Here is a 25676-nt window from a genome sequence, read left to right as displayed (position 1 = left end):
AAATGTTTGTCTGTTTGTTTGTTTTTGTGTGTGTATGAGCATGTAAACAAACATATGTAATAGAGTATTTTGTACGATTTATGTACACAACAGTGTGTGTAAAAAGTGTCTAGTGCACAGAGGGGAGTGTGTTACAACAGGTGGCTTGTACAGGTCCACTAACCTGTGTGGAGCACTCTCAGAATTGCACAAAAAGTTTCAGACAGATTTGTTTTTCTCGTGTGATGTGGTAAGGTTGGGGAGTGTTTGGGGGAGGTGCCTACAGAGCAGCTTCACATCAGCACATTTGTCATTTTATTACTGAAGCAGTTTTGAAGAGTTTCTCTTTTCATATTTGTGGACTGAAACTGCTGAAGATGTTTTGGACTGTTTTGTTCTGTTTGTGTTTCTGGCATCTGGATGGTGAGTTTTAAACATGTTTTAATGGATTCAGTTGCTTCTGTTCTGGTACCATGTAATAAATGACTGGTTAGATTAGTCAGAAAAGAATAATATCCACTGATATTCTCATAATTGAACTGTGATTTTACTGTCAGATCAAGTTTGAATTCAGATTGAAATTATTAGGGATTGATTAAATAAAATAATATAAATATGAAGCTCAGATACTCAACCACATTAGTTTTAGTGTGACGTTAAACATTAAAGTAAAACTGTCTTTTTAATTAGTTATTGTTCTATATGAGTTTATTTCTCTTTTAATGTATCTGCAGAATATTATTCACTTCACATTTAAATGATTAAAAGTGTTTTAGTGAATCTTCATCAAATCAACATCAAGTAGTTTTAAAGCTTTAATCTGTGAAAACTCTGTTCTTCAGGTGTGTTTGGTGATGAAGAGGAGTCAGTGAAGGAGGGAGATTCACACACTCTTGGTGAGTTTAATATTTGTTTCACCTGTTTTATTTTTTATCACCAGTTAAAATTTTAATCCATAGACATATTTGCTTCTTTTGTTCTGTTCTGTTGTTTTATAAGAATATGTTTCAGACTGTTTACTTTCATAAAAATCATGAAGTTACTTATAAATATTAATCTGTGACGCACCCTGTTTTTTTTTTTTTTTTTTTTTTTTTTTTGGTGATACAGTTAAAATATTAGTGGTGGAGGGAGATTCAGTCACTCTAAACTCTGATCTTACTGAAATGAAGGATGATGATGTGATTCAGTGGAGGTTTGGAAACACTTTAATAGCTGAAATCAATGTAACGGCCGACAGATTCACTGTATATGATGATGTTCTTGATGGGAGATTCAGAGACAGACTGAAGCTGGACAATCAAACTGGATCTCTGACCATCACAGACATCACAACTGAAGATACTGGAGAATATAAACTACTGATCAACAGTGTGGAAAAGAGTTTCATTCTCCATGTCTTTGGTGAGTTTAATATTTGTTTCACCTGTTTTATTTTTTATCACCAGTTAAAATTTTAATCCATAGACATATTTGCTTCTTTTGTTCTGTTCTGTTGTTTTATAAGAATATGTTTCAGACTGTTTACTTTCATAAAAATCATGAAGTTACTTATAAATATTAATCTGTGACGCACCCTGTTTTTTTTTTGTTTTTGTTTTTTTGGTGATACAGTTCAAATATCAGTGAAGGAGGGAGATTCAGTCACTCTAAACTCTGATCTTACTGAAATGAAGGATGATGATGTGATTCAGTGGAGGTTTTTGACTGGAAACACTTTAATAGCTGAAATCAATGTAACGGCCGACAGATTCACTGTATATGATGATGTTCTTGATGGGAGATTCAGAGACAGACTGAAGCTGGACAATCAAACTGGATCTCTGACCATCACAAACACCACAACTGAAGATACTGGAGATTATAAACTAGAGATCAACAGTGTGGAAAAGTTTTTTATTCTCTTTGTCTTTGGTGAGTTTAATATTTGTTTCACCTGTTTTATTTTTTATCACCAGTAAATATTTAATCCATACATAATTTTGCTTCTTTTGTTCTGTTCTTTTGTTTTATAAGAATATGTTTCAGACTGTTTACTTTCATAAAAACCATGAAGTTACTTATAAATATTAATCTGTGACACACTCTGTTTCTGTTTTTTTTTTTTTTTTTTCTGTTTGGTGATACAGATGAAATATCAGTGAAGGAGGGAGATTCAGTCACTCTAGACTCTGATCTTACTGAAATGAAGGATGTTGATGTGATTCAGTGGAGGTTTAGAAATGAAACCACTTTAATAGCTGAAATCAATAAACGGGTCGACAGATTCACTGTATATGATGATGTTCTTGATGGGAGATTCAGAGACAGACTGAAGCTGGACAATCAAACTGGATCTCTGACCATCACAAACATCACAACTGAACATGCTGGAGAATATAAACTACAGATCAACAGTGTGAGAAAGTTTTTCATTCTCCTTGTCTTTGGTGAGTTTAATATTTGTTTCACCTGTTTTATTTTTTATCACCAGTAAATATTTAATCCATACATAATTTTGCTTCTTTTGTTCTGTTCTTTTGTTTTATAAGAATGTGTTTCAGACTGTTTACTTTCATAAAAATCATGAAGTTATTTTTACATGTTAATTTGTGACACACCCTGTTTCTGTTTTTTTTTTTTTCTCTGTTTGGTGATACAGATGAAATATCAGTGAAGGAGGGAGATTCAGTCACTCTAAACTCTGATCTTACTGAAATGAAGGATGATGATGTGATTCAGTGGAGGTTTAGAAATGAAACCACTTTAATAGCTGAAATCAATAAACGGGTCGACAGATTCACTGTATATGATGATGTTCTTGATGGGAGATTCAGAGACAGACTGAAGCTGGACAATCAAACTGGATCTCTGACCATCACAAACATCACAGATGAACATGCTGGAGATTATGTGCTAGCGATAAATGGAGCAAAACGATCATATAAAGCTTTCAGAGTTTCTGTCTATGGTGAGCAGAGATCATTTCTCCTGTCCTTCAGATATTCCTGATATTAGTGTTTATTGTCTGATCTGATCTCAGTTTGATGTTTTTATTCCTCAGACTCTGTCCACTGTTGTGGCCCAACTGAAGCTGTGATCTGATTGGTCCTCTCTGCTCTGGTGGGCGTGGCTACTGTCATTCTTCTGGTTTATGACATCAGATCCAGAAGAGCTGAACAACATCAAGCACATATTCACACATCAGAAACCTAATTGGTGTCATTTCTCACAAACTGATTTTACATATGTACCTTATGAGATTTACTTATTTGTGGCTTTTATGTGTTCATCTTTTTCAGGAAGTATTGAAATGTAAAGCAAAACCCTGAACTTTAAAGGTTCTTCAAGTGTGTTTTTTGTTCTTCTAGTGTTTTTTTCATAATAAATACTGATGATTGTTTAATCTTGTGCTCTCTCTTTATTGTTTATATTTGCTTGTCTTTATCAATAAAGTTTTCTCACTCTGAGGTTCAAGAGTCTCTCCATGTTTTATTACATTTATTATGTTAAGCGCCCCCTGCAGGAATACTAACTTTATATAAGTAATAAGGTGCTCTAGCTGTGCTGCACTGATTAAAAGCCCACTTTGCTCTTGTCCACTGACTCGTTCAGTAAGCTGAAAAGCTAATCAGAGCAATTTCTCTTCTCTATTCAACATGCTCAATTGGTGCAAAAAAACAAAGCGGTCCAAATGGTGCTGATAGATCTGAACACACTGCCAAAACTGGGCTGGTCGACACTCAACAACAGACTGATGTTGGTCAACGGCCGGCTTGGTGTGTCAGGGGCTTTCAGCATAAAAGGGTAGAGGTGTAACAGGGTGGCCTATTTTGGGGTGACGTTTTATGCTAATATAGCCCAATAAACCCATTACTTGCTAGGAAAAATCGGCATACCAACAGAAGAATGACAATTGTCTGTAGTGTGTTCCCTCTTTACTCCATGAGACCGAATGTTTACTCTCCATGTGTGCCTGGGCTTCCATGCCAAATGGCAGTGGAGGAAAGAGTACTGGAAATTTGTCCTCAAGTACAAGTACTGTTACATTGCTGAAATTGTACAAGTAAAAGTACTGGTGTCAAAAACGTACTCGAGCAAAAGTACAAATTACTCTTCTCAAAAACTACTCAAATTACTAATTACTTTTTAGCCGGTGATATTTAATGAATTACCAAACAATATTCAATCAAATCATAGATCTAAGTAGAAAATAGCTACTTTCAACAAAGCACTTTCACCTTATTCATGAAGTGCATGAATTAGTGGTCACGATACTGGAATTTCTAACTTCAATACAATACCTTGAAAATGATCAATATTCAGTATAATTTTAAATACCATGGGGAAAACCACCACATAGTGTATACTGCCCTATAGATATTTTAAAATCAAATTTTTATATCCATCTATTTTGTCAAGGCAATCATTATTTTCAAGCTTCAAAAAGCACAAGACTCATAACAGTAATCAATTTGAATGGAGCAGTTTAATTCAAGTCTTCTGAAGAGACACGTCCGCTTTATATGATGAACAGATTTTAATTTAGGCTTTTGTTTACATATTTAAACATGGATCAGTTACCATTACAATAATCTCACTTAAATATTTGCTAACTCTGTGTATTTGTGTCTTTACAATAGGAAATTGTGTCTTTAAAATAGTCCATGTGACTACAGTGGTTCAACCTTAATGTTATGAAGCGACCAGAATATTTTTTGTGTGCATATTTTTTTTGAATGGATTTTGCTTCTGTAAATATTTCATTATTTTATGTGTGTATATATTTATATGGTATTGTAAAAATGTACATACCTTAATACTTACCTCACTAATGTTTGCAGTGGTTTTAACTAATGGGGTGATGCTTGGACTATGAAAAGGACCCCCAAAAGAGTGTGGGTTGTCAGTTAACCTGGCAAGTGAGCGTGCAACTGTGGTGCCGTGAGCAATTTATTATCATTGAGAAAGATTGCATGTATATATTTATATCTTTTCTTTGTTCTTTTGAGCAGGTTTTGTTTGCCATGTTTCTTTTCTTTGTTACTTTTATATATAGCTTTGGTTATGGTATTTGCTACTGGGACTGTTTCACCTCTCGAGCCTGTAAATAAACATTACTTTACACCTTACATCACTGCGATGTTATTTTTTGCACCTGACAGCGGGCCTGCGAAGAACCGGCGTCTCACATTTGGTGTCAGAAGTGGGATGGCTGCTCGCAAGACTGCACAGAGAGGCAGGAAGCCTAGGGTGGGGCTTTGTTCCTATCGCTGGGTCAGATGTGGCCTGGGCCAATGCTGAGTCTACGGAGGATGAGAGAGAGGAGAATCCCCCACCAGTTCATCCCAAGTCCACATCACCTTGAGGACCCGTCTCTCCTGCTGCAACATCTAGTGGTGGGATGTTTGCCGTGATGCATGACTTCCTGAGCGCACAAGAGCAGCGAGAGCAACGCTATGTATTGGAGCTACAGAGTCTGCGAGAGGCGATTCTGCAAGCTGTCCGGCCAGCTGAGGTGTCGAGTGAGGCCGAGAGTCCACGGATGGAGCTTCCAACGTTAGTCAGATATTTTCTTTCAGCTGCCTTCTCAAACTTTCACTCATCAGTGTTTATTCCTGCTTTGTAAATGCGTTTAGTTTCATAACAATCTCTTAACCCTCTGGAGTCTGAGGCTTATTTGGGGCTTGGAGAAGTTTTGACATGCCCTGACATTTGTGCTTTTTTCAGTTGTTCATAAACATATAAATGACAAAAGTGTCATTACACTGTATTCAGCACAAACTAGGCTACAGTAATATGTGAGGAACATGTATGTACATGTTTGTATTTTTGAAGGAATAATGTTTATGCGTGGTTATTGAAAAAACAAAAAACGTAAGTCACTGAAATAAGGCCAAAAAAAGTATATTAAATCTGTGTTCACAAGACTTCTGGGTATTGGAGGTTGTAGACTAGAGTTTTTGCTTCAAAATGATGTAAAAATTATGCTGCCTACTCCTTCATATAAAACAATATATTGATTTAGTTTTTGTAAGACACTTTTTGCCAAGAAACACAGTATGCGTGGAGGCGTGAATCTACATGAATAATGGGTCATTTACACCTGAGAAGACAAAAGAATCACATAATAATGACCTGAAATTACTTGCATATTAATGAGGCCTTTCAGTCAGGTAGGCTGTGAAAAAAAACCCTCTGTAATAATGTCTCAGCTCATGATAAACAGCAATACTGTGAAATATTATTACAATTTAAAATAATGGTATTCTATTATATTCTTTAAAATATAATGTATTTCTGTGATGCAAAGTGTCTGAACAATTATGTTACCTCTATGGCATTTCATATAGACTTTTAGCTTAAAAGCATGCACATTTGGAGAAATTTTGATGGATTCTTATATATTTATGTCAATTTTCTATACTGAGAAGTAATATTTAGTCAATATTTATTGTCATCACTATGAGTGCTGGATACTGTGTTTTCAATTCATACTTGCAGCCGGAGGGCGCTCTCTGTGCACATTTAGTCTACAAATTATTCTAAAGAAGAAGAGGACATTTCAGGAATGGTGTTTTCAATTCATACTTGCAGCCGGAGGGCGCTCTCTGTACACCTTTAGGCCACAAATTCATATAAAGAAGAAAAGGAACTAGGAACTAACGGCATGTCTTCTAGAGATCGCTAACCATGGCTTTAACATCCAGATAAACACTTTTCAAGACAATAAATACACGATTGAGACGATGAATGCATGTTGAATGAGCATTGCCTCAGTATTTGTTTCTGAATAGCGCTGGCTCCGTGGGTGTGGCCGCATTAGCGGGTAATGAGCTGAATCACAGACTTCTGACATGGCTCTCTTTTCATACAGATTACATAAACACAGAATGTTTGTTTTCGATTTGACTTGCACGATTTAAAACCTGACATTTCAACGTTTCTTTAGATGTAAGTGTCATTTTTTTTCCATTAGTATTCATAAGTTACAGTTCATTTTCTGAGAACTATCAGATTGGACTTCGTTCAGAGGGAGAGGAGAGATCACGCATCATGTTAGTTTTCTTTATTTTACAAAAAGCACAACATTGTGTTTTTACTCTGAGTGTACACAAATAAAAGAAGACATTCTATAGTTTCAATTGATATATTACTTTTGTCTCTATGACAAGAAATGACGGAGTATTTTAAGTCTGTTTTGCTGCAATGTGAAAAAAATCCTGCAAAACGCGCCGGCGCGTTTTCAGACCTCAGGGAGTTAATCTTTGGAAGAGACATGAATTGCGCATCTCTCTTGTGAGAAGTGAATCAAACTGACGTTCTCCTTGTTCCGTGTGATTGGCTGTTTGCCACACGTGTCACACTTTCAGGTGCACGCGCTTTGCAAACTCTGGCTTAAACCTGAGTTGACAGAGAAAGTATATACCGAGCGTTGTGCAACAGTTTATCCTGATCTAAACCAGGTTGGATTTATCTGGATTTGTCAACTCCAAACCTACTCTGAAACTCAGAGTTTGTTCAACTAGCTTCATGCAACATCAAGCACATATTTCCACTCTCTTTCAGTGGTATATTTATAAAAATGCAATTCAAAAGACTTTATTGTTTATAGTTGCGTGCCTTTATCAATAAAGTTTTCTCACTCTGAGGTTCAAGAGTCTCTCCATGTTTTATTACATTTATTATGTTAAGCACCCCCTACAGGAATACTAACTTTATGTAAGTAATACAGGTGCTGGTCATATAATTAGAATATCATCAAAAAGTTGATTTATTTCACTAATTCCATTCAAAAAATGAAACTTGTATATTATATTCATTCATTACACACAGACTGATATATTTCAAATGTTTATTTCTTTTAATTTTGATGATTATAACTGACAACTAAGGAAAATCCCAAATTCAGTATCTCAGAAAATTAGAATATTGTGAAAAGGTTCAATATTGAAGACACCTGGTGCCACACTATAATCAGCCAATTAACTCAAAACACCTGCAAAAGCCTTTAAATTGTCTCTCAGTCTAGTTCTGTAGGCTACACAATCATGGGGAAGACTGCTGACTTGACAGTTGTCCAAAAGATGACCATTGACACCTTGCACAAGGAGGGCAAGACACAAAAGGTCATTAATAGAGAGGCAAAGGGAAGGAAAAGATGTGGTAGAAAAAAGTGTACAAGCAATAGGGATAACCGCACCCTGGAGAGGATTGTGAAACAAAACCAGTGGTGGAAAGAGTACTGAAAATTTGTACTCAAGTACAAGTACTGTTACATTGCTGAAATAATACTCAATTACAAGTAAAAGTACTGGTGTACAAAAAAGTACTCGAGTAAAAGTACAAATTACTCTTCTCAAAAACTACTCAAAGTACTAAAATTACTAGTTACTTTTTAGCCGGCGATATTTAATGAATTGCCAAACAATATTCAATCAATCAGTAGAAAATAGCTACTTTCAACAAAGCACTTTCACCTTATTCATGAAATGTACATGAATTAGTGGTCACGATACTGGAATTTCTAACTTCAATACAATACAAATGATCAATATTCAGTATCATTTTAAATACCAATAACATTGATCAATAACCATTACAATAATCTCACTTAAATATTTGCTCATTCTGTGTATTTGTATCTTTACAATAGGGTAACTTTGTTGCAATATCTCACATGCAGCACAAGAAAGCTTGATTTCAAACTGAATTGAATTTACAAAAAAAGACAAGTAAACAGTCAGTAATAAAATAAGAACAAAAACAAATTACCTCAATTCAGGTGAGGTATATGACATATAACAACACTGAATTTTTATATGCCTTGTATCTTAAAGGGTTCCCTAGTGAAAAAAAAAGTATACTTTATTGTATTTTAAATATATTCCCTTTTTCTATAGTACACTGCAAACATACTAACAAAAAATTTACTATCTCTAAATATATAAAAAGTATATTAGCATCATATTTTCACAATACAACTTTTAACACACTTTAAAATAATTGTACTTTAGTATATTTTCTAAAAAATATAGTTTAGAAAAATATACTTGAAGTGTAAGTTCAGTTTATTTTTTAAAAGTGTATTTATTTGCACTTTATAAAAATATATTTGAGGATTATTTTAACTGTGTACTGAAAATGATCATTGTAACAATGCACTGAAAGTATATTTAAAAAAAATACATTATTTAATATCCTTAAGTTGTAGTGTATTTAAAGTTAAATTTGAGTATATTTTTTAAGTTTACTTATTCATCCTTGGAATTCATTTTATTACTTGTGCTTATTTATTTCAGTATGACTAATGCATTAAAAGCCCATTTAGTATATGCAGTGTAGCTTTCCTGCACTTTTCCCAATTTCCAGATATGTGTAAGTTTACACTGGCAGAATCATTTTACAATCGTACACACAAATCTATATTGAACAACACACCAGCAGCACAAGTAATGTTACATGTTAAAAAATATGTTGAGTGGTTGAAAGCATCGTTGGTGAACCATGGTCGTAAGTCCCATTGAACTCTATTGGTAACGACGGAACTTGCGACCATAGTTCGCTTTGGGAAACGCACCCCAGGTTAAGTATAATGTCGCAATGTATAATTTATTTAATAAAACACTGAAAGCTCGATTTTGGAAATTCTGACCAGTTCAATCATGTGACATCGCAGCCTGACCTTGATGGTGACGACAGCCGGCTGGGAATTTAATTTAATGGCCTACGCGATCCTGAAAGAACCGGAGAAAAGTGCTGCTATTTGGAGGTAAGTTGTAGGCTAACTTTTTTTTTTTTTTTTTGCTTTAACAAACGGAGAGCTAGATTTTGGCTTTATCTCCTTTTTGAGTTTGTGTGTGGTGGTTTATGGCACATGTTTGGGTTTGTATGCAGCACCAAAACATTCATATGATTGGTCAAATCGGCCCGTATACTGTACGATATTAAATCATAAAGTGTTGAATGCTTGACTACCCTGACTACCCTTGACTACTATACCGAAAACAATATCGACATGCCATACTGATACAGTTCCCTGCTGCTAATCCTCGTTTACTGTTCAGAAATAGTGCTGGTTCAATGTAGGATTCAGACAGACTATTGTAAACGTGAATAGTTGATCATGCTGTCTGACCTTCTGTCTTTGTATATTCTGTTAACACATGCTGTCTCACGAGTCCTGCGGTCACTGTGTAAGCAGCCATCAGACACAATAATGAGAAGCTCATCAGAACATGGAATATAATGCGTAATTTGTATTTGTACATAGAGGGTCACCATTGGTCCAATCATTTTTTTTCTTTAATGAAAAACATGGTAAGTTTTGCTGAATCTATGTTAAGTTTAAATAAAAAGAATTGGATTTGTTAATGAAATATGTCTCTTCATTAGTGATGTTGTTACATTTTATTTATTTTAATGGCCTTGAAAACAAATGCATTCAACTTTGGGAAAATGTGTTAAACTGTATTTAAATAGTAGCACAACTGTATTGTGTGAGATTATGTAATTCAAAGTACAGTAGTCAACATTTGAAGTGGATCAAAAAAGTTCAGCAAAGTTGTCATAAGAAGAAGGTTTTAGGACAGCTTTGATGAAAGATGATTTTTGATCCACTTTACATGTTGACTATATTAAACAAAGTATAAGTAATAACAAAGTACATTGTTATTTACTGCGAAGTGTGTATTTTTTTAGTATTTAGAATAAGCCAAAGGTACTGAGCATACAGTACTACTGTAAAATAAAATTCATTGTATATTGCTTGTGTGTTCGGAAGACACTCGTAATTATTTTGTAATGTACTTAAAGTCACAAATAAAGTGTACTTTTAACACAAATAAAGTATACTTTAATATCACCAATCAAGCATGTAATTAGTCCCTACACAGGCATATACTTAAAGTGTACTAAGTATACTTGAAGTTGTTCCAATTTAGCACACAAAAGTGCACTAAATATACTTAAAGTTGTGTTTTAAAACAACTTAATTACAACTAAAATATACTTAGTACAAAATTAGTTATTTCAAAATTGCACACTTTAAGTTAACTAATCATTAGCACACTTGAAATATACTAATAATTAGTCTTGCTGCAAGTATATTTAGCATACTTTTTTTTCACTAGGGTTAGTTCACCCAAAAATGAAAATTCTGTCATTAATTACTCACTCTCATGTTGTTTCAAACTCATAAGACCTTCGTTCATTGTCAGAACACAAATTCAGATCTTTTTGATGAAATCTGAGCGCTTTCTGACCCTCCATAGACTGCAACGTTATTACCACTTTTTATGGCCCAGAAAGGTAGTAAAGCCATAGTTAAAACAGTAATTAATGACAGAAATGTCATTTTTTTTTGGTTGAACTAACCCTTTAAGAGCCATATTATATGTTGTTTATTTAGATAAAAAGAACATCAGAGGAGTTTGACCTGTAATGTCTGTATGTAGTGATGCAGTTAGACAGACTATATGTAAAAATCATACAAATGCCCCATTCTGAAACATACATCTACATTGTTAAGAAATTAAAGATCCGTTTGCTGAGACTTTCTGGTGCATTTCACTTATAGCCAATTGAATTTCCTGTAGCATTTTCATCAGCCAGGCATGGAAGTCTATTCTGATTGTTTGATAACTTTTGACAACGTTTAATTTAAGAGCACGGAGAGATTCGCTATTGCACACTACACAGAGCGCGCACTCATGAGAGGAGAGGCAGTTTACTTGTATATTTGAGAGCTCGCGTCGTTTTCTGCCATTTCATGAATGTGCTCTCCACAAACCTGCGGGTATGATTAAAATTATGCGCAATACCTGCAATCCTGCGCTGTACTGAAACGAGTGACAGCAGGAGGAGGCGGGTGTGTGTCAAATTCGCTGTCGGGGTGACAGAATGAGAACGCACAAAATATCAGGGTTTTCATTGGTCCGTTTACGATCGGATAACTTTATTGGCTACCGATATGCTGGTCAAAGCAGAGCTATATGGTTTCAATATTAACTCAAATTCTTGGCGTACTCAGTAACGGAATGCGATTTTACAAGTAGCGAAGTAGATTACTTATCTTAATTTGACCTTAAGTACAAGTAAAATTACAGATTAAAAATGTACTCAAAAAAGTACAAAAACCCGAAAAAACTACTTAATTACAGTAACGTGAGTAGTTGTAATTCGTTACTTCCACCTCTGAACAAAACCCATTCAAAAATGTGGAGGAGATTTACAAAGAGTGGACTGCAGCTGGAGTCAGTGCTTCAAGAACCACTACACACAGACGTATGCAAGGCATGGGTTTCAGCTGTCGCATTCCTTGTGTCAAGCCACTCTTGAACAGACAGATAGCGTCAGAAGTGTCTCGCCTGAGTTAAAGACAAAAAGGACTGGACTGCTGCTGAGTGGTCCAAAGTTATGTTCTCTGATGAAAGTAAATTTTGCATTTCCTTTGGAAATCAGGGTCCTCCTTTATGGATCTTGAGAGAGGAAATGTCATTGCTCCCTATGGAGGCCTCACGGAACCATCGGATTTCAACAAAATATCTTAATTTGTATTCCGAAGATTAACAAAGGTCTTACGGGTGTGGAACGACATGAGGGTGAGCAATAAATGAAGGAAATAAAATAAAGGAAAGGAAATAAAAATGGTAAATTCATGTTGACTTTAAGAACAATGCAAATCAGTGGAAGGTCCTCACATTACAAGCAAAAACACTTACTTGTGTGTGGGCCAGTTGCGTAAACATTATGTTAACATATTACCCATTATGTTAAGACTGTGTCTTAAGAGCTAGTACGAACAACTAGAATGTAGTTAGGGGAAATCAGTCTTACTTTTTGGTATCAAAATTAGACCAATCTACATTTTTATGTAACTAACTTAAAAAAGTTATGTTACAGTCTTAAAGAATAAAATTGGATGACTAACTTGTAAGACTAATCTTAGCAGTTTATGCAACCAGCCCCTGTTTTCTCCTCATGGTACTCTTCCCTCTGTAGATGCAGGGAGTTTGAGGAGGGGGACATGACTCCCTGTTCTTTAGTCCTGTGGAGGATCCAGTTAATCCAAGCATGGAGAGACTTCACACACAGCTCTGTTCAGCTGCCGCTGGCCTGTGGGATTGCCGCCATATTCAGCGTTTTTGTAATCACTGTGCTATTACGAACTCTTCTGGGTAAAATTTCTACTACTACTGTTAAAATAAAAGAGAGCTCTGAATATACATTTTCCTCACATGGTCCATTTTAGTTTTCACAAAGACTTATTTCACCAAAAAACGTTTTCCATAATCATTTTCCACCCTCTTCACTTTTCCAGTATTTCATTTATATATAAATACATTTTTGTACGCTTTTACCATCAGCATTTTACTCTACAGCTTTCCTGTCAACCAACCAATCATCAGGGAGACATGGTGAACCAGCAGCTGGCGGTCAAGAAATCAGGGACAGTCCAGTGGAGATCAGCCGACATCAGCAGCAAAGTTACTGGCCTACAGTGGCCCACAACAGCCATTCACCGCAGGAGACATCTGATTTAGTCGTCACAGTGACCGGAGTGTGTGTGTGTGTCATCTTTATGATGTTCATTTCCCATCTGCTTTGAACACTTGATCTACATGCTTTACTTCAGGGTACTGCACAGGAATTGAACCAGTATAAATGAATTCGCTCTGGATGAAGGCCTTTTGGTAGCCTATGTTGTTTGCACTCAGATTGATCTATTTTTATTATTTAGGTAAAATTCTGTTTGAATACTAGAATGTTTGCGGTGCAAATAAATGTCACTTGATACCTCAGACTGTTCTCTTCCTGTGGGTTTTCTTTCATTCAAACAGCTACACTACACATGTGTCAGTTTTCAGAGATGGAGGACCCAGGCGCAAATGAGCAGACAAGGGGTTTTATTAACAAGACAGAAGACTTGAGACAGCAGGGAGAGTTAAGCGTGAAACAGAAAAAACAACAGAAAAACAAATGTAATTTTTACATGAAAAAGTTAGCTCAGGCAAGAATTTAAAAAAAGAAAGTAAATTCTATATTAATACTCAATTTAAGCTTGTAGAAATTAAAGCATAAATATCAGCATTATAAAATTAAGTAAAACTACTCAGCTTTTCTGATACTGGTGTTCCCACCATGCAATGTTTCTAAGTTAAGCATACACTTTAAAAGCATGGTTTAATTCAGTGATATATTGTTTGAGTAAAATGTATTGCAAAAGAAACAACTATGTAGAAATTATTCAATCTTTTACTGGCCAAGTTAAAATTACTTATTTTCTTTGTTAATTTTACTTAAAAGGGTTAGTTCAACCAAAAATGAAAATTCTGTCATTAATTACTTACCCTCATGTCGTTCCACACCCGTAAAATATTCGTTCATCTTCAGAACACAAATTAAGATATTTTAACTTAGTTGAAATCCGATAGCAGGCCTCCATAGGGAGCAATAGACACTTCCTCTCTCAAGATCCATAAAGGTACTAAAAACATATTTAAATTGGTTCATGTGAGTACAGTGGTTCAATATTAATATTATAATTATAATATAATTATTTTTTGGAGCACCAAAAAAACGAAATAACGACTTATTTAGTGATGGCCGATTTCAAAACACTGCTTCAGGAAGATTCGGAGCACAAATGAATCAGTGTATCGAATCATGATTCAGATCGCATGTCAAACTGCCAGCGGCTGAAATCACGTGACTTTGGCGCTCCGAACAGCAGATTCGACACACTGATTCATCTGTGCTCCGATACTTCCTGAAGCATTGTTTTGAAATCGGCCATCACTAAATAAGTATATATTAATATTGATTAATATTGAACCACTGTACTCACATGAACCGATTTAAATATGTTTTTAGTACCTTTATGGATCTTGAGAGAAGTGTCCATTGCTCCCTAGGCCTCACAGAGCTATCGGATTTCAACTAAAATATCTTAATTTGTGTTCTGAAGATTAACGAAGGTCTCACGGGTGTGGAACGGCAGAGGGTAAGTAATAAATGACAGAATTTAAATTTTTGGGTGAACCCTTTAACTTATAGTTACTTAATCCCATTTGAAATTTACTTTACAGAAACTAATCAAAAACAGGACTAGAGAACAAAATTGCAACAAGGATACACCGTTACTAGTAATAAAAAAAAAATAACTAGAGCTAGATTAAAGGTGCGATATGTAAGAATTTTGCAGTAAAATATCCAAAAACCACTAGGCCAGTGTTATATATTTTGTTCACTTGAGTACTTACAACATCCCAAATGTTTGCAACTATTTGTAAATCATGAGAAAATTGCAGTTTTAACCAAGGCTGAATTTTCTTGATTTTTTGCGAGTACCATGCTTTACCCTGCCTCAGAGAAAACGTACTCGGTTACTAACGTAACCTCGGTTCCCTGAGATACGGAACGAGTACTGCGTATGGGGAAAAGTCTCCCTTTTTCCCCGTCACTGAAGCCTTTATCAATAACGCAGTGTAACTGCATCGTCATTGGTTCACTCATGAGAAGTTGTTGAACCAATGACGACGCGGCATAGCTGCGCGACCTATGGCGAGAAAGCGCGCGAATTTTCCCGCCGAAAGGGGCGGGGTATAGTGCTATATAAGCGGGCGTTTCGCCATAGGAAACCAGGCCATATCGACTGAAGCGACGACCCTGAAGCCGCAGCCTCGTGGCACGGCAAGTAACGCAGTACTCGTTCCGTATCTCAGGGAACCGAGGTTACGTTAGTAACCGTGTACGTTCCCTTTCGATACTTCACTCGTACTGCGTATGGGGAACGAATTCAACCACGCCGTGCCACGGAAGGGAACGACTGGACAAGTTTGGGACGCCAGGGGGTCCACGGAACTAGTGAGAAGGCCGAAGCCGTCGAACCCAAGTTACACTACAAGAGGAGAAACTCCTGAACCGGTTTTGAGGCGGGGCTCAAAGAGGCCGCTGCATCACACCGATAGGACCCGAGCTTGCAAAGTCGGAACGTCCAACTGGTAAAATCTGACAAAGGTGGACGGCGAGGACCAGCCGGCCGCCTCACAGATGTCTTTGATAGAAACTCCACTGGACCAGGCCCAAGAAGAGGCCATACTTCTAGTGGAGTGAGCTCTAACTCCTATGGGGCAATCTGAGCCCATGGAGGAGTAACAAAGAGCTATGGCGTCAACAATCCGGCGTTGCTTTGAGACCGGAGACCCTTTGGTGCGGCCGCCAAAGCAAACAAAGAGCTGATCTGATAGCCGGAAAGGCTGTGATCGCTCTACATAAGTTCTCAATGCCCTAACAGGGCAGAGCAACTCCAGCTCTTGCTCTTCTGACGAGACAGGGAGCGCAGAGAGGGAGATAACTTGTGCTCTGAACGGAGTCGAGAGCACCTTGGGGACGTAGCCAAGCCTGGGTTTCAATACGACTTTAGAGTCGTTGGGCCCAAATTCAAGGCAAGCAGGGCTCACAGAGAGGGCCTGCAGATCGCCGACACGCTTCACCGATGCTAAAGCCAGTAGCAGAGCAGTCTTGAGCGTCAGGGGCTTGAGGTTAGCTGAGCACAGCGGCTCAAAGGGATGTCCTTTGAGAGCTCTGAGGACCATAGAAAGGTCCCAGGTGGGAACAGTGAGGGGGCGAGGAGGATTCAATCGCCTAGCACCCCTCAAGAAACGCACCACTAGGCCGTTTCTCCCCACTGACTGGCCAGCGGTAGGAGAGTGAAACGCTGCGATGGCTGCTACGTAAACTTTGAGCGTTGAAGGGGCTCGCCCTGAATTCAAACGCTCTTGGAGAAAGGACAGTATCGGAGATACGTCACACTCCGCTGGATCTATGTTGCGTGCAGAGCACCAATCAACAAAGATTGACCATTTCTGGGCATAGAGACGTCTCGTAGACGGAGCTCTCGCCTGAGAGATGGTGTTCAGCACGTCCCCGGGGAGGTTAACCAGCTCCCGTCGAGGGACCATAAGTGCAGAGCCCAAAGTTCTGGTTGTGGGTGCCAAATTGTCCTGTTCGCCTGAGAGAGAAGGTCCCGTCTCAGAGGAATGGGCCATGGGGCTCTCGTGGAGAGCCTGAACAGCTCTGAGGACCAAGCCTGGCTCCTCCAGAGCGGGGCCACCAGGAGGACTTTGTGCTCGTCTTCCTTGATTCGTCTGATAACCTGAGGGATCAGAGCGATCGGGGGAAATGCGTAAAGAAGGGTGCTGGGCCAATGGTGGGCCAGCGCGTCGTCCTTCTTCGAGAAATAAGTTGGGCAATGAGAATTGTCTTCTGAGGCGAAGAGGTCGATCTCTGCCTTCCCGAAGAATTCCCATATCGTGAGAACCGTCTGGGGGTGGAGCGTCCACTCGTCTGAGGGGACATTGCTCCGAGACAGCATATCTGCTCCCAGATTGGTTTTTCCAGGAATGTGTGTCGCCCTGAGCGACAGAAACCTGGGTAGAGCCCATTCCAGAAGACGCTTCGCCAGTGTGCATAAGCGGCTGGACGAAGGACCTCCCTGGTGATTTATATACGACACCACCGTCATGCTGTCCGATTGGACTAGGACATGGCGTCCCGTCAGGTGAGCCTGAAAGAAGTGAAGGGCACGAATCACTGCCAGCATCTCTAGGCAGTTGATATGAAGATGGCTGTCCTCGTGAGACCACGAGCCGAAGGCCGGTCTGCCCTCGTAAAGAGTTGGATGCCCAACCTGATACCCAACCTGAGTTGGATGCGTCCGTTGAGAGCACCGTCCTCCGCGACGCCGCCTGAAGGGGTACACCACGCTTGAACCACTCGGGGTTCAACCAGGGCTTCAGGGCTGATAGACAGGCCTGATTGACCTTGAGACAGAAGCGGCCATGCCGCCAGGCATGGGGGGGGGACCCGAAACTTCAGCCAGTACTGCAGAGGCCGCATCCGAAGAAGGCCGAGCCGTAGAACTGGGGAGGTGGAAGCCATCAGCCCTAAAAGCCTCTGGAAGGACTTCAGAGGAAGGTAGGCTTTGTTTGTGACGGAAGCCGCGAGCTGCTGAATGGCCAGAGCGAGACTACTGCCGTCATGCGAACAGAGTCGAAAACTGCTCCCAGGAACGAAATGCGTTGGCTGGGAAGCAGCGAGCTCTTGGATAGGTTGACCCTGAGACCCAGGCATTCTAGATGGCTGAGGAGCACAGATCTGTGAAGTTCTAGCTCTGCTCGCGAGTGGGAGCCAATGAGCTCAGAATGAGCCAATCATCGAGATAATTCAGAACACGGATTCCCATCTGTCTGAGTGGGGAAAGAGCCGCATTCATGCACTTGGTGAAAGTGCGAGGAGCCAGGGACAGCCCGAAGGGTAGGACCGTGTATTGGTAAGCCACACCCTCGAAGGCGAATCTCAAGAACCGCCTGTGGTGGGGGGCTATCTGGATGTGAAAGTAGGCATCTTTCAGGTCCAGTGAGCAGAACCAGTCCTCGTGACAAATCTGTGCGAGGATCTGCTTCAGCGTCAGCATCTTGAACTTCCGTCTCATGAGGGAGCGGTTCAGAATCCTGAGATCTAAGATGGGTCTGAGACCGCCATCTTTCTTGGGGACCAGAAAGTAACGGCTGTAAAAGCCTGACTCGCTCTCTGGAGGAGAGACTATTTCTATAGCTCCTTTCCTGAGCAGCGCCAAGACTTCGGTTCGGAGAACGTGAGCGTTGTCCGAAATCACCGAAGTTTGAAGCACCCCGCCGAAGCGTGGGGGTCTTCGGGCAAACTGGAGCGAGTAGCCCTGACTTATGATCCCTAGGACCCACTTTGACAGCCCGGGGATGGCCCGCCAAGCCTCGACCCGGGTGGCAAGAGGTTGAATGACATCGGCTGACAGCCCGCCTGAGGGGGGGCTGTGCACCGAGGGGAGTGGAAGAGGAAATTTGCCCTTTATTAGAAAAGGTAAAAATGTGTTCGCCGTGAAAACGGCGGTTTGTGTGGACGCAACATTTGTGGGCCCATCTGTAACACTGAGCATCATTCCCACGCCCGGATGTGAACGAGGCGGAGGGGAAACTGCGCAAAGGAGCTTTGGGGGTGGTCCGGCCGCAGCGAGACATTCCCCCGTCCTCTTCCTTCCTCTTAAATCAGGATGACTTAGGCGTCACAGGGTCCAGCGCAATCTTGGGCCGGGGTCCCTGGCGTCTCGGGAAGGAGCGTCTGGCAGAGCGAGAGCGCTGGCGTTGCTCCTTTGGCGGTGCTGCCCGGGAGGCAGAGGGGGCAGGCTTGCTCTGCTGAGCCGGCGCAGGCCTGGGTCGGCTTGAAGCAGATGCGGAGCTGGAGCGTTTTGGCAGGAAGTGTCTCATGGCCTGAGACGACTTCTGCGCTGCGGTGAATCGCTCGGTGAGACCCTCTACCGATGACCCAAAGAGACCGGAAGGCGAGACAGGGGCGTCTAAAAAGGCCATCTTATCCGCGTCCTTGATCTCGGTCAAGTTGAGCCATAAGTGGCGCTCTAAAACCACCAGGCTGGCCATGGACCTTCCAATGGCCTGGGCTGTGGCCTTCATGGCTCGCAGGGCTAGGTCAGTGGCGCTGCGGAGGTCCCTGAAGGCAGATGCATCAAAGCCGGACTCGTCCATAGAGTGGAGAAGCTTGGCTTGAAACACTTGGAAGATCGCCATAGTGTGGAGCGCCGAGGCAGCTTGGCCTGCAGAGGCGTAGGCTCGCGAAGCCAGGGTGGAGGTAGTCCTGCAGGGCTTTGAAGGAAGGGCCCTCTTAGATTTCCAGCCCACAGCCGTGGGAGGACAGAGGTGAGCTGCCACTGCTTCATCCAGGGGCGGCGGGTGCTCGTAGCCCTTTTCTTCAGCGCCGTCCACAGTGGTGAGGGTTGAACGGTGCGTGGTGTGCAGGCGGGCAGAGTAAGGAGCGCGCCATGACTTGGTCAGCTCCTCGTGTACCTCGGGGAAGAACGGGGCAGCAGCGTTGACGAGGGGCCTGGCGTCTTTCCGGCAGGAACCACTCATCCAGGCGGCTCCGTGACGGCTCTTCCAGGGGAGCCCAATCCAGGTCCAGCTGCTCCACAGCTTTAGAGAGGACGCGGAGAAGTTCGGCGTCCATGCCCGAGCCGTGTTCGATGGGCTCCAGCGGAGGCGGGGGGGCGGGGTCGTCCGACTCGCCAGCCCAGCCTTCTGCTTCGGAAGCCGCGAGAGACATAGACTCATCTAGCGGCTCTTCATCCGATCCACCGAATGAGACGAGGTCACTTGCGTATGCTGAGGGACGCTGCTCAGGGTGGGAGAATCTGACGGGCGACTGTTCTCTGGCGGGAGAGGGCGAGGCACGCGGGGGCTGGGCCGACGTGAGCTCGCTCGACTCCGGGCGCTGGGTCGCTCTACCCCGCTGTCTCTTCCTCGCAGGCTCGCGGCGGGACTGCCTCCGGTGAAGAAAGCAACCCGCGAGTGTAACAGGTATACAAAGTATAATACTAAATATTGTTATAATTCACACAAAATTGTTCTATTGTACGTTTTATGATACCTGATCTAAAGGTGCGCTTCTCCTTTAAGTGATGCGAGGTCACAGTATGACCTAATTTCCTGTCCTGTCTCCTCCTCTTCCCTTTTGAAATGTGATTCTATGGAAGAGGTAGGTTTCTTTTGTCATCCTGTTAATTTTATTTAATCCTTATGTTAATTATATCTTTTATATCTGTATTTCCACCCAAACTTATGTGTAAAGTACTATTTTATCTATCCTTGGGATTATTTTTGTTATTTTACATTCTTTGAGGTATATTTCTGTCTTTTATGTGAAACAAGCACATGGTAATGGAGGCGCATCATATTTCTTTTATAGAGTGTTATAAGGGCCACTCAATCTGAGGCTGCTTATTTTGTCTCTGTTATACAGGTATGTTTTTCTGTATTATTATTTTCCTTATGTTCATGTTTTCTTCCGCCCTTTTGAAATGTGATTCTATGGAAGAGAGTGTTATAAGGGCCACTCAATCTGAGGCTGCTTATTTTGTCTCTGTTATACAGTAAATGATCCAGTGAATCTGCTGCCTGCTGTCCCGTGTCTGTTTCTACACCCACACAACGTAACACAACGCAGACCAAGTTTTAATACCCGGTGTCGCTGGCCGCACATCACGCTGGGCATAAGCGAGCCGCACGGGTTACACGTGGTGCCGTGAACCTTTGGGTTCCGCATGATCGGCTGTTCACCGATCGCCGGAGTTGCTGCTTCAACAGACGACGGGTGTGCTGTTCCGAATCGCTGGAGGAGTGTTTCGCTGACCGCGGAGGCCGCAGCTCGTTTCATCTTGTCACCTCTGCTCGACCAGTTCACTGTATCTGCTGCTCACATCAAGTAGGACGGCTTTAATCGAACGATTGCTTTTTGTGAGGTATGGTTGAGAACTGTTTTGTTTCTATCGACTACTATTCGCTGCATATACACTTTGATGTGTGTTGAACTGTTCCGTGAAACTGAACACTCATTATAAAGGAGTTTGATCGTCACGTGGAACATTTTTTTTTTCTCTCTCATTCTCCGTGCAACTGTATGCTGAACCGTTCTTCGCGCTGCTGCACGCTCATTATAACGGAGTTTTTTTTGTGTTCGTCACATACGTAAGTTTTTTTTTTTTTTTTTTTTCTCTCCGTGACACGTCACACTGAACTGCTTTGAAAGAGCATTATTACATGTGTTTCTGCAAAGTGTATATATTTTTCTGCATACTATGTTGTGTCTTTAGTGCTTTTAATTCCATTTTCTGCATATCTCTTGGTGTTTACTATTCAAGTTGAGTCATGTTTGAGGACACTGTTAGTCAAGATAACTTTAGCTCTGTGCAACAACCTAACGCCATGTTTCCAGTAGGCAGGGGTAGTGGGGCTGTGTATAGTCCTCCTGAAAAAATGTCTGAAACTCCCCGTCAATGTTTTGGGAGGGGAAGGGCATTCTTTAATGCAGAAATTGACCATGTACATGCATCTGATTCAGCTATTGGTGCCTCAGTGGGCCCTACTGCCTGTTCCACACCTTTTGCACACTCAAACGCTGATAATGTTTTTACTCCAGAGTCTTTAGGTGGTTTAATTTCTGATTTAGCTCAGAAAATTGGTGAGAGCATTTCGGCCAGTCTCAACTTAACACAACAACCCAGCCAAATGCAGTCTAAGTCAAATGTGCAGCATTCAGATGACGGTGCTGATACGTCAAAATTGAAAGTGATTGTCCAACATGATGTGACACCTCCACCATTCTTTAGAGGTGATCGAAGTGATTCATTTACTGTACACGAATGGGAGGACATGATGTACAGTTATTTGAACAGTAAGAAATGCACTGATGAAACTGCTTCTGATCTCATTTTGAGCAGATTGGCCGGAAAAGCAAGGGACGTGGTCAAAGTGTCCTTACGTAGCTTCCCAGGGCAGACTACTGCAGTGCTTCCTGCCACAGTGTTTGATATACTGAAGCGTAATTTCAGCGAGTTAACTTACTCGAACATGCCTATGGCTGACTTCTACAACACTCTTCCTAAGGTTGACGAGAGTCCAATGGACTACTGGATACGGCTGAATAAGGCGATCGATGTGGCTGATGAGTGTTTACGTAGACGCAACAAGTGTGTTGAGGATCCTGCAGCTGAAGCTGTTATGATGTTTGTCTCTCACTGTCCAGATCCTGGCCTTGCTTTGTCTTTTCAGTTCAAGCCTGCCAAACAGTGGAGTGCTGCTGAGGTTCAAGAACGACTGGATTGTCACCGCAGGAACCTGAAAAGAACTTCTGCTAGAACCCAACGTTACTCACCTGTGTTCGCCTGCCATCAGGACACTGTTACTGTCCGTGACGATCCTGTATTGAGTTCTCCCAAACAGCCTGAACCCTCCTCAGGTCAGTCACCATGTTCGAATGGTCAACTCAACCCTAACGCTGTCCCTTTTACGCCTAACGATAGTATGCAACAGTTAGTCGGCATGATGGATAAAGTTCTGTCTCTCTGCACTGCCTCACTGTCCTCATCCAATCCTGGATGTCACGTCACAACATCAGACCCCAAGCCTAGTGCGAGTTCAACATGTAAAGTATGTCGATCTAAAGAGCACACTAATCATACTCATTGCATGCGGCAGAGGCTTTGCCGTAACTGCTTCAAGCCTGGACACTTTAAGAGTGATTGTCCAAAGAAGACGAGCTTTGAGCCTCATTCTTCTGCCACTCAGTTAAACTAGATAGCCCATGTGTGGAAGGGGTAGCATGGGCAGTGACATACTTCCCCTAAAAGATGAGTCAGACCCACATGAGATTTTTGTAAATAGTTGCAAGTTGCAGCCACCTGACAAAACGGTGCTGTATGTGGGATCTCAGAGAATCGATGGAGCTAGTGAACTGTTTTATGCTCCTGTGACTGTCAGTGGCCAGTCTGTACTGAATGGTTTGCTAGATTCTGGCAGTATGGCTTGCACCCTGAGTACGGAGAGTGAATCCAAATTGCGTGCCGAAGGAGTTCTTTCGCAACCTTCAGAAGTTCCTGGTAACGTGGTCCTAGTGGGCTGTGGTGGTCTTACTATTCAGCCTAAGTGCACATACGACCTGGAAATCGAAGTCTATGGATTCAAGTTCATCGTACCTACTTTAGTAGTGCCTGGACAGAAAGATGAGTTCATCATCGGCAGTAACGTTATCAAATGTGTGCTTAAGAAGATGAAGGCCGAAAAGAAGTACTGGGAAGTAATTTCATGTGAAAACAGCAATCCTGAGTCTGAAGAGTTCCTTGAGCTTTTGAGCTGTATTTCTCGTTGGTCTGGTCCTCGTCAGCCTGTTAAGCTTGGCACAGTGAAGCTCTGTCAAGCAGTTACCTTACTTCCCAGAAGTGAACACCTGGTCTGGGGAAAACTTCCTGCTAATGTTAATGTTTCCCCAGGAAGCACAGTCATCGTTGAACCCACTTCTTCACGTTCAGCACCCCGTCATGTTCTTGTGGGACGCGTAGTGAGCCCTATGTGGGGTGATCGATGGGTGCCGATGAAGATTTTGAACCCCACACAGTCTCCAATAACTCTTCGTCGTAATGCTAAGCTGGCTGATGTGTCTCCTTGTTTGGCAGTAGAGGATGTTGCTGTCACGCAAAATCTATGCAGATCTCATGATGTTCCTGATACAGCTTTCCCCAAGCCCGTGTCATCTGTCGATCCTGTTAGGTTATTGCAAGAGTACGGTTTGGAAGACATTAATATCGATGAGTGTGAAGTCTCCGACTTATGGAAGGAGAAGTTGGCAAGTGTTATCGTGTCTTATCGTGATGTTTTCTCCATTGACCGACTTGATTGTGGAGAGGCGAAAGACTTCGTACACAGGATACATTTATGTGATGAACGGCCATTTCGTCTGCCCTACCGCCGAATCCCTCCTGCCCACTATCATAAGTTGCGAGAAGTTCTTTCTGAAATGGAAGAAAAAGGCATTATCAGCAAATCAGTTAGCGAGTACGCATCTCCCTTGGTAATGGTTTGGAAGAAGGATGGATCGTTAAGAGTCTGCACTGATTTTCGCTGGCTTAATGCAAAGACTATAAAAGATGCTCATCCTTTGCCCCATCAGGCGGATTGCCTGGCCGCTCTTGGTGGCAATCTTCTATTCAGCTCTGTGGACTTAACATCTGGATTTTATAACGTCCCACTCCATGTATCTGATCGGCATTACACAGCATTCACAACGCCCATGGGCTTATATGAATATAACCGTCTCCCCCAGGGCCTGTGTAACAGTCCAGCATCCTTTATGCGCATGATGCTCAGCGTATTTGGAGATCTTAACTTTTCCAGCCTCCTTTGCTATCTCGATGATTTGCTGGTTTTCGCCCGTTCTGAAGAAGAGGCATTGAAACGCTTAGAAGTGGTGTTTGCACGGATGAGAGCTAGTAATTTGAAGTTGGCTCCAAAAAAGTGTCACTTCCTCAGGCGTTCCATCAAGTTTTTGGGCCATGTGATCAGCGGTTCAGGAGTTTCAGTGGATGAAGATAAGGTTGCAGTCATTGCTGCCTTTCAGAAGAAAGACCTAATGAAAGAGGATGGCAGCACACCTTCGCCTAAGAGAATTAGATCGTTTCTGGGCATGGTTCTTTACTATCAAAGCTTCATCCCTGGCTGCTCACAAATCGCAAAGCCATTGTTCAAGTTGACTGCTGGTCAAAAATGTTTGATGAAAGGCAGAAGTCGTCGTAATAGTAATGGCACTTTCCGGGAGTTGACTCCTCATGACTGGACTACTGACTGTGATGTCGCCTTCGAGGAGTTAAAGAGACCCCTTGTCGAGAGTGTGATGTTGGCCCACCCTGACTTTGAGCGTCCCTTCATCCTCTGCACTGACGCATCGTTGAACGGCCTTGGCGCAGTGCTTTCTCAAGTTGCTGTTGGCGAGGATAAAGCACGTCCTATAGCGTTCGCCAGCAAGTCTTTGAACCACAGCCAAGCCAATTACCCTGCACACAGGCTGGAGTTCTTGGCCTTGAAATGGTCCGTATGTGACAAGTTCAGCCATTGGCTTAAAGGCCATGAGTTCACTGTATGGACCGATAATAATCCGCTCACGTACATCATGACAAAACCTAAACTGGATGCGTGTGAGCAGCGCTGGGTTTCAAAACTTGCCCCGTACAACTTTAAGATCAAGTACATCCCTGGAAGACTAAATGTTGTGGCGGATGCGCTCAGTCGCGACCCGTTTGTCAAGCCGGTGAGTCAGCGAATTCTGACCGAGCCTTACTC

At 41.6% G+C, this 25676-nt stretch overlaps 1 protein-coding gene and 2 long non-coding RNA genes across 3 annotated transcripts; all 3 read left to right on the top strand.

Moving 5' to 3' along the window:
* The first annotated feature begins 255 nt into the window (after positions 1 to 255).
* On the top strand, positions 256 to 1102 carry LOC125255836. Its single transcript, XR_007182000.1, has 3 exons — positions 256 to 402; positions 822 to 875; positions 1090 to 1102. It is a non-coding gene; the product is annotated as an uncharacterized LOC125255836 (long non-coding RNA).
* Positions 1103 to 1179: 77 nt separating this feature from the next.
* Positions 1180 to 3428, top strand: LOC125255831. The gene is made up of 6 exons (XM_048171335.1): positions 1180 to 1383; positions 1594 to 1893; positions 2109 to 2408; positions 2621 to 2929; positions 3023 to 3081; positions 3261 to 3428. Exons 2-5 carry the CDS (start codon positions 1650 to 1652, stop codon positions 3061 to 3063), a joined length of 894 nt encoding a protein of 297 aa, XP_048027292.1. The 5' UTR covers positions 1180 to 1383; positions 1594 to 1649; the 3' UTR covers positions 3064 to 3081; positions 3261 to 3428.
* Positions 3429 to 20363: 16935 nt separating this feature from the next.
* Positions 20364 to 21479, top strand: LOC125255842. The gene is made up of 3 exons (XR_007182004.1): positions 20364 to 20544; positions 20755 to 20808; positions 20940 to 21479. It is a non-coding gene; the product is annotated as an uncharacterized LOC125255842 (long non-coding RNA).
* Positions 21480 to 25676: the final 4197 nt, after the last annotated feature.

The sequence above is a fragment of the Megalobrama amblycephala genome, linkage group LG20, assembly GCF_018812025.1.
Source record: "Megalobrama amblycephala isolate DHTTF-2021 linkage group LG20, ASM1881202v1, whole genome shotgun sequence".
NCBI classification, from domain to species: Eukaryota; Metazoa; Chordata; class Actinopteri; order Cypriniformes; family Xenocyprididae; genus Megalobrama; species Megalobrama amblycephala.
The sequence above is the reverse complement of the archived record's forward strand: the minus strand, read 5'-3'. Positions and strand labels throughout refer to the sequence as shown.